General features: G+C 39.0%; 1 protein-coding gene across 1 annotated transcript in view; it reads left to right on the forward strand.

The window, feature by feature from the left end:
• Positions 1-17,308, forward strand: part of LRRC74A (leucine rich repeat containing 74A) — a 41,707-nt gene that overhangs the window by 9,270 nt on the left and 15,129 nt on the right. Inside the window, exons 5-9 of the mRNA XM_089523568.1 lie at positions 1,354-1,450; positions 2,625-2,674; positions 4,540-4,621; positions 9,799-9,884; positions 14,609-14,803. Coding sequence (XP_089379694.1) covers positions 1,354-1,450; positions 2,625-2,674; positions 4,540-4,621; positions 9,799-9,884; positions 14,609-14,803 — 510 coding nt within the window. The remainder of the gene's footprint in view (positions 1-1,353; positions 1,451-2,624; positions 2,675-4,539; positions 4,622-9,798; positions 9,885-14,608; positions 14,804-17,308) is intronic.

Consider the following 17,308-nt stretch of genomic DNA (forward strand, 5'->3'; position numbering starts at 1 on the left):
ACTAATTTATCAGGAGAAAGATTCTAATGCTACATAATTTTATAGAGACTTTCTCTAATCTCTTGACTCATTGAATATTTTAATCTTACATTCCAAGATTTTTACCATTAGTCCAGCTCTAAACGTTTACCACAATTCTGCACCCATTTGATCTCTAATGCACTTTTGAAGGAGACTTTAAATGAACTCTAAGGCCCTGTACACACCAGCCATTATGGCTGGTATGGGGGCAGAGTCAGGGCATAGCATCCTCACGACATACACCTGCCACCACCACCCTGGGTGCCTTGATGCCACGTGCCACTCCACACAGAGCGTGGCATCATGGCGCTCCTCTGGCACTGTGTACATAAGACACAGTGCTGAAGGAGTGCTATACAGCCATGGCAATGTGGCTATGGCACCCTTTTGATGGCACAAAAAGGGGCTGCTTTTTGTGACTCTTTTTTGCATCCTCAAAAGACTGGATCGGGGCCACAGCGTGAGGTTGCCACAGTCCCAATTCGGCTAGGAAAGGGGCGGCATCCTGCCACCCTTTAGGAGCTGTATGTAAAGGCCCTAAAAAGCTCAAAATGTTTTTGTTTACTTATGCAATGCTTATCTGATGTTGTTCATTTCACATCTGCTTATTGTTAGTTTTACATTTTAAAAATGCTAAAACATGTTGAACAGTTCGTCTTTTTTGTGCTGTAAGAGCCAGCATGGTGTAGAGGTTTGAGGTGTAGAGAGGTAGTTTCACCTTAGCGTTGCTGTAAATCAAAAATGAGGGTGACACAATTCCCACCCTGTTCAAAAACAAGGGAAAGAATATGACTGGACTATGGAGACCAGAATTTAAATCCCTGCTATGTGATCTTGGGCAAGTCACACTCTCTCAGCCTCAGTGAACGCCAAGCCCAAACCCACTATGAACAAATCTTGCCTAGTAAACCCTGCAATAAGTTTGCCTTTGGGTCACCATAAATCAAAAATGACTTAAAGGTACACAACAACAACAGCAAGAACCTATACCTATTGTTTCCATATTATTTCTGCCCCTGGTGCCAAGTTTTCTTTAAAGTGGTAATCTCCAGGAATACACTGAGTTTGATAACAGAGGTACATATGCTCTTCTCCACTGTCAGCAGAAGAGCAGCTGGAGAGGAGGGATTTTGAGTGGTAAAACAGATAGGAAAAAGTAAAGCACGCTCTCTCCTCCTTGTTGTTCTTCAGCTTTCAGTTGCAAACTTTTGGTAAAATAAATAAATGACAAAGGCAGGTGATCTTCTCCTTAGAAAATCTCGGCATGGTAGATTTCATCCTTTAATGCTTTTCTACTCTTCACTTCGCCTCTCTGTCTCTCTTTCATTTCAGAATATTTCCAATAATCACCTCAACACAGATGGAGCTGAAGCTATCTGCAGGATGTTCTACTATAATATTTCTAATGTCCGGGCTGTTCAGCTTGCAGGTAAGCTTCCTGTACTTACAGACATATGTGTGGATATATGCACCTTCATATTTCCTGTCAACTTACAGCGACCCCATTAATTTCATAGAGTTGTCTTAGCAAGGAATACTCAGAGGTGTTTTTGCCAGTTCCTTCCTCTTAAGTATAGCCTACAGCTGTTGGTATTTGTTGGCAGGCTTCCATCCAAGTACTTACCAGGACTGACCTGCTTAACTTTCAAGATAAGACAGAAATTAGTACCTTTAGGGTATTTAGGCAGGCTAGGGACAGAAATAGAATGATCCAATAATATTGATATTTTTGGATGTCCAGAAAAAACTTTAAAGATTCTTTCAATAGCTTCTGTATTTGGCATCTGCCTTGACATAGTTTAGTGGTACAAAACAATTGCTTCAGTCAATGGATTTGTATTTTACCCTGCTTTTCAGTCAAGGTTTGCCAGTGTACTGTAGTGGTTTGAGGATTGGACTAGGATTCTGGGAGACCAGGGTCTGAATCACCACCCAGCCATAGAAATCCACTGGGTAACTTTGGGGAAGTCACTCACTCTCAGCCGCAGGGGAAAGAAATGGCAACCTGTTCTGAACAAATCTTGCCAAGAAAACTCTGTAGTAGTTTCACCTTAGGGTTGCCACAAGTTGAAAATGAGGGCTACATGATTCCCACCCTATTCAAAAACAATGAAAAGAAATTGTTGAAGCCACTTTTTACATTGTAACAAGTAATACCAATGAATTACTTGTCAAACACATAAACAAGTAACAGGAACTTTTAAAAAACGAACTTTTCAAGCTCTGGTGGGACGAAAAAGATGTATGGATTTTGCACATGTGGTTTTCCCACATAGAAGTGAAATGCTTGCAGGTAATAGTGTGCAGCCTAAAAATCTTAAAGATGCCAGATCTCATATGACCTTGGAAGCTAAGCTGGGTCAGCCCTGGTAAATGTTTGGACAGATCGCCATTGAATATCAGGTGCTGTAGGCTATATTTCAGAAGAAAGAACTGGCAAAGCCACTTCTGAGTATTCTTTGCCTAAGAAAACCCTATGAAATTAATGGGGTTGCCATAAGGGAAATCCATGAAATTCATAGGTGGTTTGAAGGCACATACACACACAATAGTCTTGTAAAGTACAGCTCGCAGTCCTGTTAACATCCTCTTTCCTTCTTCAGGAAACAACTTCAGGGAAGAGACAGCACTATATTTTTCTGAATCATTAATGGTAAGTAACATTTACCATATATATAAGTCAACCTCATGTATAATTGGAGGGCAGGTTTTGGGGCCAAAATTATGGTTTTTGCTATGACCCATGAATAAGTCAAGGGTAAAACTTAGGGGCATGTAACACAGGATCTAAAGGAGGAAGCAATGGTAAATAATGCCAAAGGAACTGACAAAATCCCAGCAGGCCTAACTGTTTCTGCTCATCCTAAAGGCTGGAAGGTTGAGAAAGTAGAGGGGACCACTGCTTCCATGACAGATTATGCTCTTGCCTTTCATCAGGGAATTGTTCCTTTTAAAAAAAAGAATTAAATTAAATTAAATTGTGGATAAGTCCAATTTTTGGGTCAGTTTTTTGACTAAAATTTCTAGACTTATACTTGAGTGTATAATGTACAGTATTCAGTGAGTATGCAGAGGATATTCTACACAGAGCAGGCTGAGACTCAGAGGCAGGATAGGGACGTAGCCAGGATTTTGGGAAGGCGGGGCTTGGGTGCAATAGCGCAGTGGTGTGTGTACACCACAGGTGCGTGCACCATTTATTCTATTCCAGTGCAGCTGGGATAAATTAACGGACCCCACAGACCCCCCCCCCCTTTGGCTACATCAAGAATAAAAAGGATAATTAACAACCTGAGATATGCAAATGACACAATACTAATAGCAGAAACCAACAAAGACCTGGAGCACCTACTGAAGAAGGTCAAGGAGGAAAGTGCCAATGCAGGCTTAATGTCGAATACTAAGAAAACAAGGAAGATCTACAATAATTTATCCTAGATAATGAGAAAGTTGAAACATTTAAAGAGTCCCCATACCTTGGATCAAACACTAATCAAAACAGAGACAGCAGCTCAGAAATTAGAAAAAGGCTAAGATTGGAAAGGGCAGCTATGAAAGAAACTGACAAGATCAAAAAATGCAAAGAATTAACTCTAAGCTGTACGGTGAGGATTGTCCAAGTGATCATATTCCCCATCACCATGTATGGATGTGAAAACTGGATAGTGAAGAAAGCCAACAGAAAGAAAATCAACTCATTTGAGAGGTGGTGCGGGAGAAGAGTGGTGAGGATACCATGGATGGCCAAGAAGAAAACCAAATGGGTTCTAAAACAGATCAAGACCAAACTCTCTCTGGAAGCCAGGATGACAATATTGAGGCTGTTGTACTTTGGCCACATCATGAAAAGGTATGAATTATTAGAAAAGGCAATTATGTTAGAAAAGTGGAAAGTAGTAGAAGGAGAGGAATACCACATTTCAGATGTTTGGACAGGCCATGGGACTGAGCCTGCAGGACCTGAGTAGAGCAGTGGAGGACAGGGCATCTTGGAGATGTTTCATCCATGGTATTACCATGAGTCGAAGTCAACTCAAGAACAATTAACAACAACATTCCATTAGAGAAAACTAGGAAATCTGGTAAAAATAAAATGACATAAGAAAATAATATAATGAAATCCTCAAAGCAAAAGTAGGTACCTGCAGGGATATCATATGAAATCCATGGATACCAAGGCTCAGCTGTATGGCAGCATGTGTGTGTGTTTGATTTAAATACTAAATTTACTTATATAAAATTGTTCTAATGTGAATGATGTTATTTCCTTAAGATTCCTTATAAAATCTTAAAATATAAAGGGCAAGACCAGGGAATCTCACATGGTTCCATATCAACACCAGCATTTCATATATGCTTCCTAGTGTTTGGAAGTAAGGCACCATCTTAGAGGCCTCAAATGATGAAGATCACAGCCCGTATATGGGTGTTGCTATGGATGAAGAGCAATGACCCTTGGATTGTACAACAGGAGAGTAGATGTTTTAGACCAGTCCTTGATGATATTTCTCTTCACAGGTCAATTATCGAGTGATGGAGCTTGACCTCAGTCACAATGAATTTGCTGAGAAGGGAGGAGAACAGCTAGGACAGATGCTGGGTAACTTTATTTATGGTGTTTATTGGGCTACCGGTGATCAGTATGTTATATACTTTCCACTTCTTAAGCAGAGAGAAACTCTCAGGACCCCACCCACCTTTCCTAACTGTTCTGCTGGTGAGCATCCTGGATTTGGTTTTCTTTTGGAGCAGGGATCACTGGAGACTTATGCTTTAAAAAAATTAGTTATTTAAAACTAAACTAGTTTAGCCTGGGTACAAGCAAACACTATACACATTGCTAGCATGCAGCATTATTCTTACTTTACAAGGAGGTTATCGTGAATTGGTTTTTGAAGCAAAGTACCTTGGAAAAAAGAAATAATAAATTTGAAAGAAAGCATAATAATTATTAAGTTTTATTAAAAAATTAAGACAGTTAGTATAGTGGGCCCTTGGTATCCACTGGAGTTTAGTTCTAGGACCCCTTCTGGATAGCAGATCCATGGGAGTTCAAGTATTATTATATACAGTGGAGTAGTAAAATGGTGTCTCTTATATAAAATGGTAAAATCATGGTTTGGTTTTTGAATTATTTAAAGAGAAATATAGGCCCGGTACAAACGGGCCTTTAGGAACGCCCTTATCACATGCTAGGGTTGCATGGGGGCGGAGCGCCCACATGCCCCACAACCCTAACACGTGATAAGGGCATAACAATAAGTGCAGCACGGCATCTACACAGCGCCGCACAGTGCTTATGTAATGAGTGCGCTAGTGGCACACTTGTTACACCACTGCCATGGCTCTAGAAGAACCCGCTTTTTGCAGATTCTTTTTCCGCTGACAGGAAGCCACGTGGTTTGGCAGTTGTGGCTTCCCTCCAGTGGAAAAACAGGTGCCGGGAGGCCGCCGTTTTTCAGCGGTCAGTACCGCGCCATAGTTTCAAGCTGTGGATGGTTGAACCTGTGAATGGTTGAATCCATGGATACAAAGGGTCAAGTGTATTACAGTATGTTTGTGTATGTTTTAAACCTTTATATCTTTTTCAATATAGCATTCTCAACAATTCAAATCACTTAACAGAATAATCCAAGGCATCTTCACTCACAAATAGGTTCCAATGAGTTTGGTGTAGTTTACACCCCAGTAAGTATTTGCAGGTTTTCAAGCCAAAACCTCAGGCACCACCATTTCTTAGACACACCCTTTTTGAAGATCAAAGGTTTAATTTCAGGGGGGAGGGCTGCAGGAAATAATAATAGTGTTCCTGAGTATGCACATTAATAGCATTTTGTAAGGGAACAAAAGCAAACAGAGACAACATTTTACCTAGGGCAGGATTGTCCCAGTTATTGGGAAACAAGGGCCATACAAGCCTGTAAGGACAAACTATATATGAGATCATGAAGTCGAAGGCTTTTACGGCTGGCATCCATAGTTTTTTGTGGTTTTTTGGGGCTATGAGGCCATGTTCTAGAAGAGTGTTTTTCCTGATGTTTCCCCAGCAGCTGTGGCTAGCATTTTCAGAGAATGCTGGCATGGAAGACCCATAAACCCATGAAAAAGCTATACATGTGAGATTAGTGGCTTGCCCTTTGGTGTTTTTTCTTTTGTAAATAGGACCCTCATCTAGATCAAGACCCTGTGATGAGTAGCAGGATATATTTTTTCTTTGTTCCGCAGTACTGATCAGCCTCCCCACCAATTTGCCTACTATTTACACCGAGAGTGGTGTGGATCTCCCATGAAAGAAATGTGGTGGAAATTCTTTGTTGAAATAAAAAAGCTATAGAAAGATGGAGTCACCTTTGTCAGCCACAGAGATGGTTTTTGAAATAAAGGCTTGGAGTTTAGAAAAAAACTAAAGCAAAGAATAATGAGTGCATCTTGACCTGGATGGAAGCTGGCACCAGTAAAAAAGACATAACATAAACTACTGAGATAAGGATACATAGTTGACATTCAGAAGCAAGGTTAGAAGGAAGGCTAAAAGGAGTGATGATGCAGTTTTAATGTATGCATGTATTTCTGTTCTGATTGTAAGAATTCTGTATGTTTAAATTGTAATTAGCCAATCAGGTGTATTGAAGAAGCTTCTTTGTCTTCAATAATATAAAAAGAGCCATTTTGTCTTGTTTGGGGCCTCAGCTTTTTGGAACTTGAATTCCACTGAGTTCAATGTTTTCCTTTGCCGACAATTGGAAATAAACTTATGGATTTTCGATTACTAGGTCCTCTTGCCAATTCTTTTGCTCTGTCAGGCCTAGAACTTTAAGTTTCCTGTGTGTGTAGAGAGTTCAAATTACATCAATAGTAGCCAGCCAGACTGGATTCTATCTGACCAGAGAATGCATGTTTGTTTTTGGTATTTTTAATTTAAAGGCAAGCAGCTTTTTGCTCAATATTTTGTTTTTATTTTCTGGCCTCAAGATGCTCTCATGGGTTTTTAAAATGAAGTTTAAATTGTGCCTTTGGGAATTTGTATATGTTTTTTAAATGCAATTGTTTTTAGTGAAGACCAGAGAGACTTTTTGTTTTTGAATTCTGCAGAAGTTTTTCCATTGTGCTTTTTGGGTTTTAAATTATAAACCTGCAATCTTCTGATTGGCAATCCAGCTAAATTATTTTTCCAATTAAAGTTGATAAGATTGGTGTGTTAGGTCTGAATTCTTTTTAAGCCTGGGGAAAAGCTAGGATGTTTTGGTTTTGTAAGGCCACAGCTGTGCTAGGCCGAAACAGCTGTTGCAATCATGAGCATCCGCCTGAGGTCATGCAAAGTTTTGCTGCTGCCTGGTTAGAATTGGCTTATTTTTTTATTTTTTGAGTTTTAAGTTGTGATCCATGAGTTTCCTGGCCTGTTTCCTGGCCTATTGAATTTTCGCTTTTTCTGAATATTGTGTTCTTATTTTGTGCTTATTTCAACTGCTAATTTTTGAGGCCATATCATGAGCTGGCTTTTGTATTTTTTGAGCTCAAAGATGCCTGCAAAGTCTTGCCAATGTCATGTTAAATTGGCTTGTTTTAAATCATTTTTTTTGTTCCTGGTTTTAATTTTTAATTTTGCTCTTGACTATTTTGATTTGTTTTGATTCCTGATTATTGACTGCAATAATTGGTATTGTTTTTATTTTTTTATTTTAAATGCCTGGCCTAAAGTTTTTGAAATGATTTTTTGTTATAACAGACGCTGAGAACTATTTTTATATATTTAAGTTTTGAGAATGGCCCATCCAAGATGTTTTTGGTTTTGTATATGTTTTAGCTTGAATTTTTATTTTTATTTTTATAATATCTAAATGTATTTTTGAAAGCACCCGATGTTTCTTTTTGTGATTTTGGAACCCAGTGATCCAGAGTATAATTGTTATATTCTGGTTAATTAGTGATTGTCAATTTGATTTACACTCATTGAAATTTATAATTGTTGTTATTTTGAAAAAATAACATGGCAAAGTTCCCATGAGCTTCACCTTGAACCATCTTTTCCATGTAAATAATAGTCACAAGTTATTAATTATGAATGAATGAATGAATGGGTAAAAAGACCCTAAAACATCAGATATATGCACTTAAATAGATAGTGCCATTCTGATTTGGATGGGGCATGCTGTTATTTGTGGGAAAGACAGTCATACACTTAGGGGCTTCATATGGGCTGATTTACATTCTAGTTTGTGAAATCTAGGATCCCAAAATCCTAAATAGTGGGGTTATAAAACAGAAAATATAAAACAGAAAACTTTGTGTATTGTGAGATACAGATTTCTCTAAGTACCAAAGTACCAAATCAAATGAATCAGGACAAAACAAGTGAAGCAGCAATTTCCAATTTATTAGTTACAATCTTGCAAGAAGGGGTGTCTCAGGCAAGTAGGCACACCGTCTGAGGTTTTACACAGTATTTATAAGACATTTTCTGTTACAATATTTCTGTCTCATTTTTTTTTATTGGCCAGTTCTAGACATGTGATCAATTTTAAGACCACCTTTCCAAGTATGTAAAAACTCCACCCATAACATATCTCATCATACGTCTCATGACCATTTAAATTAGCCATTATAGATTCATAGGTGTGTTCTAATATTCATTACCCCCCCATTACGCATGGTCAGTTAGAAATTTTTGTGAACTTTAAGTCACCCTTTTATAAAAAAAGTATTCTTGTCAATTAGTGAGAATAAAACTCCCGTATCTCTTGATTTATTTCTCCCTTGTCACATTGTCCTAGATTTACAGGTGCAGACAAAAGTTTTTTTCCTTTGAAGCTTCTTTGTCTAATTTAACTGCTATATTTGTAATGCAAGTCTATTTCATTGTATATATATATATATATATATATATATATAAACAGAACACTTAGCCATTTTGATAATCTTAATAGAGACAAAAAAATACTATTTAAAATAACTAAGTCCAGCATATTTTATAAGCATATCTTATTTATTATCAACAACATAACCCCCCTTTATTCTTGTAAAACAATATATTTAATAAATAACAGTGTTATAAAAAGCTTATCTAAAAACTCTTTCTTTTACTAACCTATATATTTTTATAAAATTCCCTTTCAGTTAAAGGCCTCAGCTGACCTTTACTCAATCCTATTAGAATAGATATATTGATTATAATAGTATACATGTATATATGTGGTTCCATATTATATATGGTATTTAATTATAGCATACGTTTATATAGTCTAACACAATTTCTATTCTATTCCTGTGTTTCTAACTCTTTTATTAAATCTTATGTTTGATTCAAATCCATTTCTCTCATGTATTATGGGATATATGTGTGTTATTGAGAGCATAGACTCTGGCTAGTTCCAGACAGAAAGCCAGCACAAGCTAAGATAGCATAAACAGTGAATTGATCTATAATAAACCCTAGTCAGGTGCCAAATTAAAAAGAAGGACTGATGCATGTAGATGTCTGATGTAATCTAATGGAAGGCAGCCAAGAGCTAAGCGTACCCTTCTAACAGTCATACAACCTACACCCCGGTATTTAGAATCCACCTGCCCCCAAAAGATTCTATGATAAATCAATTTTTCTGATATTGTCCTGTTCCCCCATCCCCCCATGCACAGAAATCACTGGGTTAAATACTTTGGCTCTGAGATTAACAGCCTGGCTTTCTGGCTCTTTCATGATTCAAAAGAAGTCCTTCTTTTGACTCATCTCTGTCTCTAAAAGGTGCTTTATGTTTTATTGCCTTTGCGTTTTTCTTTCAGCAAATAATGAATCACTGGAGATTCTCAACCTGAGCTGGAATCATCTGAGGATGAAGGGAGCTGTAGCCCTGAGTGCTGGCCTCAGGGTAAGAATGTGTCAGATGCACTTTCTTCTTAAAAACTGGGATGGGGTGGGGTGAGATATTAGGAGCAAGGTGAGGATGGATGAAGAAGAAACAGGAAAACAAAGTTGGACTTAAATTAGCATAAAAATCTATACCCATCTTTATTCCAGTGCTGTTAGAACCGCACGACACATGGCTGTTTTCACAATGAAAGTGCTTCTTTTAGGTTTTAATGCAATTTAGAAAAACTCACTTTTTACTCTGCAGTTTCCAGGGGGGAAATGTTTTTCCTTTTTTATTGCAATGTGTGTCCTGCTGGATCGGTGTGGCATTAGAGGGGTGGTGTAGTTGAGGAAGGCAGGACAAATTGGTGGGTGTCATTCTCCAGCTGGCAAGCATTTTGCCATGTTTTGCTCTTTCACAGTCGATTTGCCCAAGGAACACATACATTTTCTATTTCTCCTACATGCACAGATTCAAATTCGTCACACTGAGAAGAAGGAACCAATCTTAATTCAGTTAAGGTTTCGAAGTGGAAAGAGAAATTAGGGAAGAAGCAATTTTTTCCATCCCTCCTTCTCCTCTGGGCTGCTGCTTATTCACTGGGGCATGAAGGAGGGAAGGGGATTGAATGGGGGAGCCATTCAATGAGAGTGCAAAGTGGATGGTAAAATTGTTAGAAAAACAAGAAAGGCTATTGGATGATATGTTTGTGCATACTTAGAAAGTAAAAAGAGTGTGGGAAGAAACAACCTTTTGTATTTGAATTTACTGGTATTTGATTTGAATTTGGCCAGAGAAATGTGTGGCTATCAATACAATTTCAATCCAGATTTTTACATCAATGAAGCGTAAATGGAGTAAAATCTGGGCAAAATACTGCACACTGGGTCTGGATTATTTTGCTGGTATGGATTCATTCCAGGAGGGAGGATGGCACTCAATGCACCCAATGAGCAAGGGAGAAACAGTTCCCAGAAGTATGAAACTCTTTTCAGGCTTGATCTATTTCAGTAAAAAAATACATCCTTCTTTAGGGGCAACCTGCAAAAGTGAATTGATTCTGTCACAAGGAACTCAGTGAGTTTACCTGTGCTTATCAGGCCTTGATAAATTTTGGAACTTCCAAGAAAGGTATAAGAGCAAGCATATTTCAGCATTGTGCTGTCCCATCAATGCTCATCTCTTACATGCTTTTGCAGTACAAAAGCAAAATGTCAATTCGTTGGGTGTTGCATATGTGATTAAGCAGTGCCCTGACCACATTACTATGTGCCCCAGTGGGTCAGTGAAGCCAGGGCTCACAAGGTCAAAGTCTAGAACTTTTTCATTTAATAGGGACTATGAGGCTGTGCACACTGGCAAGAAAAGCTGACCTGCGGATGAAGTTGGGGCATAGCATCCATATGATGACCACCCTGGCTCCACCCCCAGGCCAGTGTGACACCACACACCCCACCACATGCCACACAGCATCACGGCACTCCTCTGGCACTGTCTCCTCACGATGCAGCACTGAAGTGCTGTAAAGCCATGGTGCTGTGGCTATCGTGCCTGTTGCAGGATGCAAAAAGAAGCCGCTTTTTGCAGCTTCTTTTTACGCCCTGCAAAGGCCAGATTAGAGCTGCAACATGCAGTTGCCACGGCCCCAATCTGGCTGTAAAAGGGCGGCTGGAGGCCACCCCTTAGATATCATTTGACCCCAAACCCTTGAACTCCTCTTGTGCTTAATTTTAGGAGCAATCTCCACTGCAGCTGAAGGAAAATGGATTTTTCCTCTAACAATGTTTTATCATCAACTTCCCCTAATACAATATAAAATATTTTGAGGCTGCTGGGTCTTGAATCATTAGCTTTACAAAAGTTTTGCTCATGGAAATGAAAAATGCAGCAAGTGTTTTTATATAGAGATCAAAACAGCTACCGACATTTTATGGCTCTCCTTTAGGGTGTTACTATAAAGACTGTCATGGAGAGAGACTATACATCAAAATTTATCACTATATCACTGATGTGCTCCAAATTTGTCCTGTGACCCTTGCATTATCTTAACCTCCATTCTAGCAAGATTTTGGATTGTGTATATCAAACTGCTGTGACATGGGCCTAATTGTACTAATTTTCTACTTCCGTCCTTTTAAAGGTTTTTTTTTTACACTACCCTTTAATTAGTTTCCAGGGTGACTTACAAATAATTTTTAAAAATAAAGTTTTATGGTTTTAAAAAAGAGGCATTACTTCAGCACAGCATGGTGCACTGATTTTCTTCTGTACTGTTTTTCTCCTAAAGAGATTAAAGTGCTTCCCAGTTGGACTTATCCATACAGTGCTAATGGCCAAACCCACTTAGCATAAGTTGTAGATACACTACCTGATTGGCAGTTTGATTCAGTGAATGGAAAGGGTAGATCCTATAATTAGGAAGAATGAAATGTCCTCCTGCCCCATTAAAGGAGCATGAAGTGCTATTACCAGGCTTGGCCTCAGTCCCTGGCATCCTTGGGCATTGAGTGGATAATGTTGTTATACAGTTTAGTTCCTAGATGGCACTGAACTTAGGTCTAACCGGGTGGATATGAGAGTTTTCTGTTGCTCTCCATGACAGAGAGGATAAGATTCTTTCCTAGTTTCCTGACTGCCCCAGGATCTCTGTGTTGTGCAGCTGGATCTGCAAACATCTATTTTAATTTCTCTGATGTTCTATACTGAAACTATCTCAGATGTTCTGGGGCATTGTGGGCAATTAAAATGGTAGTCCCTGCACAAACTTTATGTGAAGGATGACTAGATGTCCTAACCACAAAGGAGGAAAAGGCATAGCAAAATGTCTGGCATAAAAAAAAAGTAGGACATCACAAAATAAAAGTTAACAGCATTAATATAAATTCATGCATCTTAGTCATGCTCAAAATGGAGGACACTTTGGAATCCCTCCTGGACAGAAGGTGGAACTGTAGGACATGTCCTGGAAAAGAAAGACCTCTGGTCAACCTGTTTAAGAGCTGATTCTACTGCCTAATAAACACATGGAGAGCACACTACAGAATACTTTGTCCAAGAACCTTTCAAATTCATCACTCGCTCAGGTTGCTATCATTATTGTGGATAAATCATTTGGATTTTTTAAAGCACCAAAATCTTTTTGAAGCTGATGTAAAAGAAACTTGAATCTCAGGATGTGTAAGGGAAGGCTTTGTTCTTCAGATTAGCCCAAAATCTTTTGAGCCATCTCTGCTGACATTTAACTCAGTATCTCCTAACCATCAATTCAATCTAAAGACTTTACCAGCATTTCAAGATATAAAGGCAACACCCTTTAAATAATATTCTATTCCTTCCCACTGCCCCTTCATATCGGCTTCCTCAGTAGTTACAGATTTTAGGCAATGTGGAGCCGCAGTATTAGACACAGACTTTTCTCTGTATTCTTGATAGGGAGGAATACATTCCCCAGGCCAGATTATAGTTCAAGGGGTTGGCAGAATCAAAGAACTTTCAGATGCGGATAAGTTGGCCTTTAAAGATGAGGTACACGGGGAATTCTTCTTTCATTCATTCTCTTAATGGGGGAAAGGGGGCTTGTCACTCCTTCAAGCAGCAGCTTGGCTGGCCTCAGCAGCCCAGTGGCATTCCCTTTGTAATTGGGGTCCTATTTTATCATAGGATATGTTTTTTTAAAAAGTCATGTGGATATCTTTTTGAGTTAATAATGTTACTGGAAAATTCAGCGAAGAAGTACATTCTGGTCTGAACTTTGGTGGAAGCTGACCCAAGTGCAGCTTGGGTCAGCTTGCCTCAGAATTTACAAAGATGAGAGTCTTCCGGCATCTAGTCATGAGAAGGCAGTAATGACTCTCAACTTTGGTGGTTTAAAATGGGATTAAACAAGTTTCTGGAGGATAAAGCTATCAATGTATTAGCTATATATTACATAAATCATGCACTTCATATAAACATAATTCTCTCTCTCCATTACATCTTTGATTCAGATCATCAGTGTGCCCCTGACTACTGGTTAGTAGGAATCGGAGTGAGAAGATTGTATTGCAGCACCTTAGAAAGGCAGTGTGGTGTAGTAGCTTTAGCACTGGACTGACTCTGGAGACCAAGGCTAAATATCCTGATCAGCCATGGAAACTCACTGAGTGGCCTTGGGCAAATCAAACTCTCTCAGTCTTAGAAGAAGGCAATGCCAAACCCTCTCTGAATAAATCTTGCCGAGAAATTCTTGTGATAGGCTTGCCTTTCTTGTTAACTACCACCAAGTCAACTTCTGATGACCTCATGAATGAGAGACCTTCAAGTCACCCTATCATGAGCAGCCCAGCTCAGGTCTTGCAGAATTGGGGCAGTGGCTTCTCTGACTGAGTTTATCCACCTGGAATTCAGTCTTCCTCTTTTCCTACTGCCTTCTATTTTACCAAGCATTCTTGTCTTTTATAGTGAGTCATTTCTTCTCATGATATGTCAACTTGGCTTCTAGGAAGAATTCAGCCTTGATTTCTTCTAGGACTTAATTTGTCTTTTTAGCAGTCTATGGTATCTGTACAACTCTATTTAAACTATTAAACTATTTAAAATGTTTACTTTTTAAAATACATTTATATTTCATTGTTGATTTAATTCAAAACATGTTTCCATCTCCCAGCACCAAAATTAATTCCCGGAAGAAATACAAAGATTAGGTACAAATTCTAGGTAAAAGCGCAGGTGAATGTTGATGTCTTCTTTCTGTCTTTTTGGAGGCTAATGGATCATTAAAGATACTTAACCTTGCATGGAATGGCTTTGGAAATGAAGGTGCTCTGGCCCTTGGAGAAGCTCTCAAGGTCAACATGGTGCTAACTGAACTGGATATCAGCAACAATCACATCAACAACGAGGGGACTGTAAAGCTGTGCAAGGGCTTAGAAGTTAATGGAAGCCTTAGAATCTTGAAGGTAGGATTTTATTTCCTCAGCTGATCTGGAATTGAGCTCAAGCTGTGTGAGCTATATGTGACATCACTGCTGTTTTGTGCAACTCCTGAGCTGTTGACAGAAATAGAAATATAAAATATTCTTCTTTTTTTAAATGTTTGTAGAGCTCAGGGCTCCAGGGACTTATTTGAAAATGATGGCAGTAAAAATACTGTAGAGTAAAGAGGAAGGAAAATAAGAAAGACCTGAAAGATCACAATGTTTTAATGATGTTGTGATTTTGTACCTCTATCACTACAGCTGAAAAAGGTTATTTTCTACATTGATTTGGATTTTGATAGAGATAGGGTTGCCAGCTGGTGCGGAGAAGGGGGAGTGTAATGGCCTTTAAAATAAAAATAAGAAAGTGTCTACTATTGTTTTTGGGTTAATGGGAGTAATTTTGCTTCTGGGTTTGCCAGAAGCAAATGGACCGGTTCCTTGACTCCCTTACTAGTTCTCACTTAGGTATCAGATTGGATCACACTGAAGTCTCAGTTGAAGTTATTTCAATATATAGCACGAACAACCAAAATAAATCCACCATTTTAACAGATGTTCCTTTACAGCCACTATGTTCAGAAATTTTATTTATTTATTTCCCACATTTACCCAGTCTAGGGAATTAAGGAGGCTTACAAAAGTTAAATATTCATTTTTACTAAAATCATACAACCGTTAAAATGTAATTCATCTATCAATAGTATTAAAAATCATTTACACGCATACAATTAAAAGCAATTTAAATATGAAGATTAGGAGTGGAGCTCAGATGGGTGATGAAATTCCATATTTTCCCCTCTTGAGCCAAGTAAGCTGGTAGTGTTAACCCTTAGACATACAATAATTCATGATGCTCTAAAAATCCCATGCTTACAGAATATTCTATTTAATTATGAATGTATTAGTTACATTATAGCCTGCCTTTCCTCCAGTGAGATAAAGCAGGCATGCAGGGCTCTGCATCTTTCCATTTTATCTGCACAGCAACCCTATGAGGAACACCAGGCTGAGGAAGAGAAAATGAATAGTCCAAAGTCTCCCAATGAATTTCCTGGCTCTGTGGAGATGTGAACTGGTATTACTATGCCCACGGGTTGCCCTCCTCTTTTGATAGCAGAGATGTAATAAAACAAAGCTGGGCGACCCCTCCATAACCCCAATTGTGGAAGCCATAACCAAAGAGGCTAGTAACCAGGAGATACATGGGGGGAGGGGGCTCAGATTGATGAATGGATTCTGGATTCATAAAGAACAAAGGGCTACAGATATGGTAAACAAAATCTGGGAGATCTTGCGCATTAATTGTCTCTGCCTGGAAATGCACATCCATCGCTCCCATTCACACTCTGTTATTACTACCTTGGAAAACTCTTTCAAAATAACCTGAACTACTTCAAAGTGAATCCAAATCCATTTCAAAGTCATTCCAGGACTACTTGGTCTTTTCAGACCCTTGGATTCTGCCTCAAGGCATGAATTTACTATAAATATGGGTACTCTTTCATTGTGTCTTTGGCTTAGGCCAGCAAATAGCAATAGCAATATCAAGTACATTTCCATCCCACTTATCAGTGCACTTAAGCATTCCCTAAGCAGTTTACAATGTGTAAGCTAATTGCCCCCAATAAGCTGAGTACTCATTTTAGCGAGCTATAGAAGGATGCCAGCCTGAGTTGACCCTGAGCCCCTAACTAGTATTGTACTCAGAACCTTATGGCTGTGAGTGAGTGGCTGCAGTACAGGCATTTAATCACTGCACCACCAGGGCTCCTAATAATATGCAGAATAAGCTCCAAATAAGCAGAATATCTGCTGGTTTGCCAGGCTAGCACCTCTTTTGCTTGACACCCTCCATTGCTAAAGGAGCGACTGAGTCCTTCTTTCATTTCCAGACTAACAGCAATTCGGAACCAGGATCCATTCAGTGCAGTATCCCCATTAGTGATGCCTTACTCTGTTCCAGTCTAACACTTTGATTTCTCTAGTCCTTGTGTACGTGCATGGTTGTTTGTTTTTGTTCTCTGGAAACTTGCCTCTGGATTTCTGTATACTTTGGGATCCTGTAAAGCTGGGATAGATCCCCAAGACCAAGTTACCCCAGCCACTCCAAATCTACCAGTTTGAGCTAATTATTACTTCCCTTAAATTCAGATTAGTTTTAGAGTGTCTTCTTTGAACACATTAGATTTAGGGTAACACTGGATTAATCCGATTCCAACCTAGAGAACTAAACCAGGCATGGGCAACCTGTGGCCCTCCATTTGTTGTTGTACTGTACATCCCATAAGCCCTTACTAGCATAGCAAATGATCAGGGCCTGATGGGAGTGGCACTCAAACAATATTTAGTGGGTCACACATCCCCCCATAACTCTCCTCTAACCACTACACCACACTAGCTCATTTAAAAAGCAAAAGTATTTTACAGATCAAATTCTGCTTCAGACAGCAGAGGGAAGGAATAAGCCAATTCTGCCTGTTGTAG

Source organism: Sceloporus occidentalis, unplaced genomic scaffold (assembly GCF_023333645.1).
Source record: "Sceloporus occidentalis isolate IW3139 unplaced genomic scaffold, rSceOcc1.0.p SCAF_4, whole genome shotgun sequence".
Taxonomy (NCBI): domain Eukaryota; kingdom Metazoa; phylum Chordata; class Lepidosauria; order Squamata; family Phrynosomatidae; genus Sceloporus; species Sceloporus occidentalis.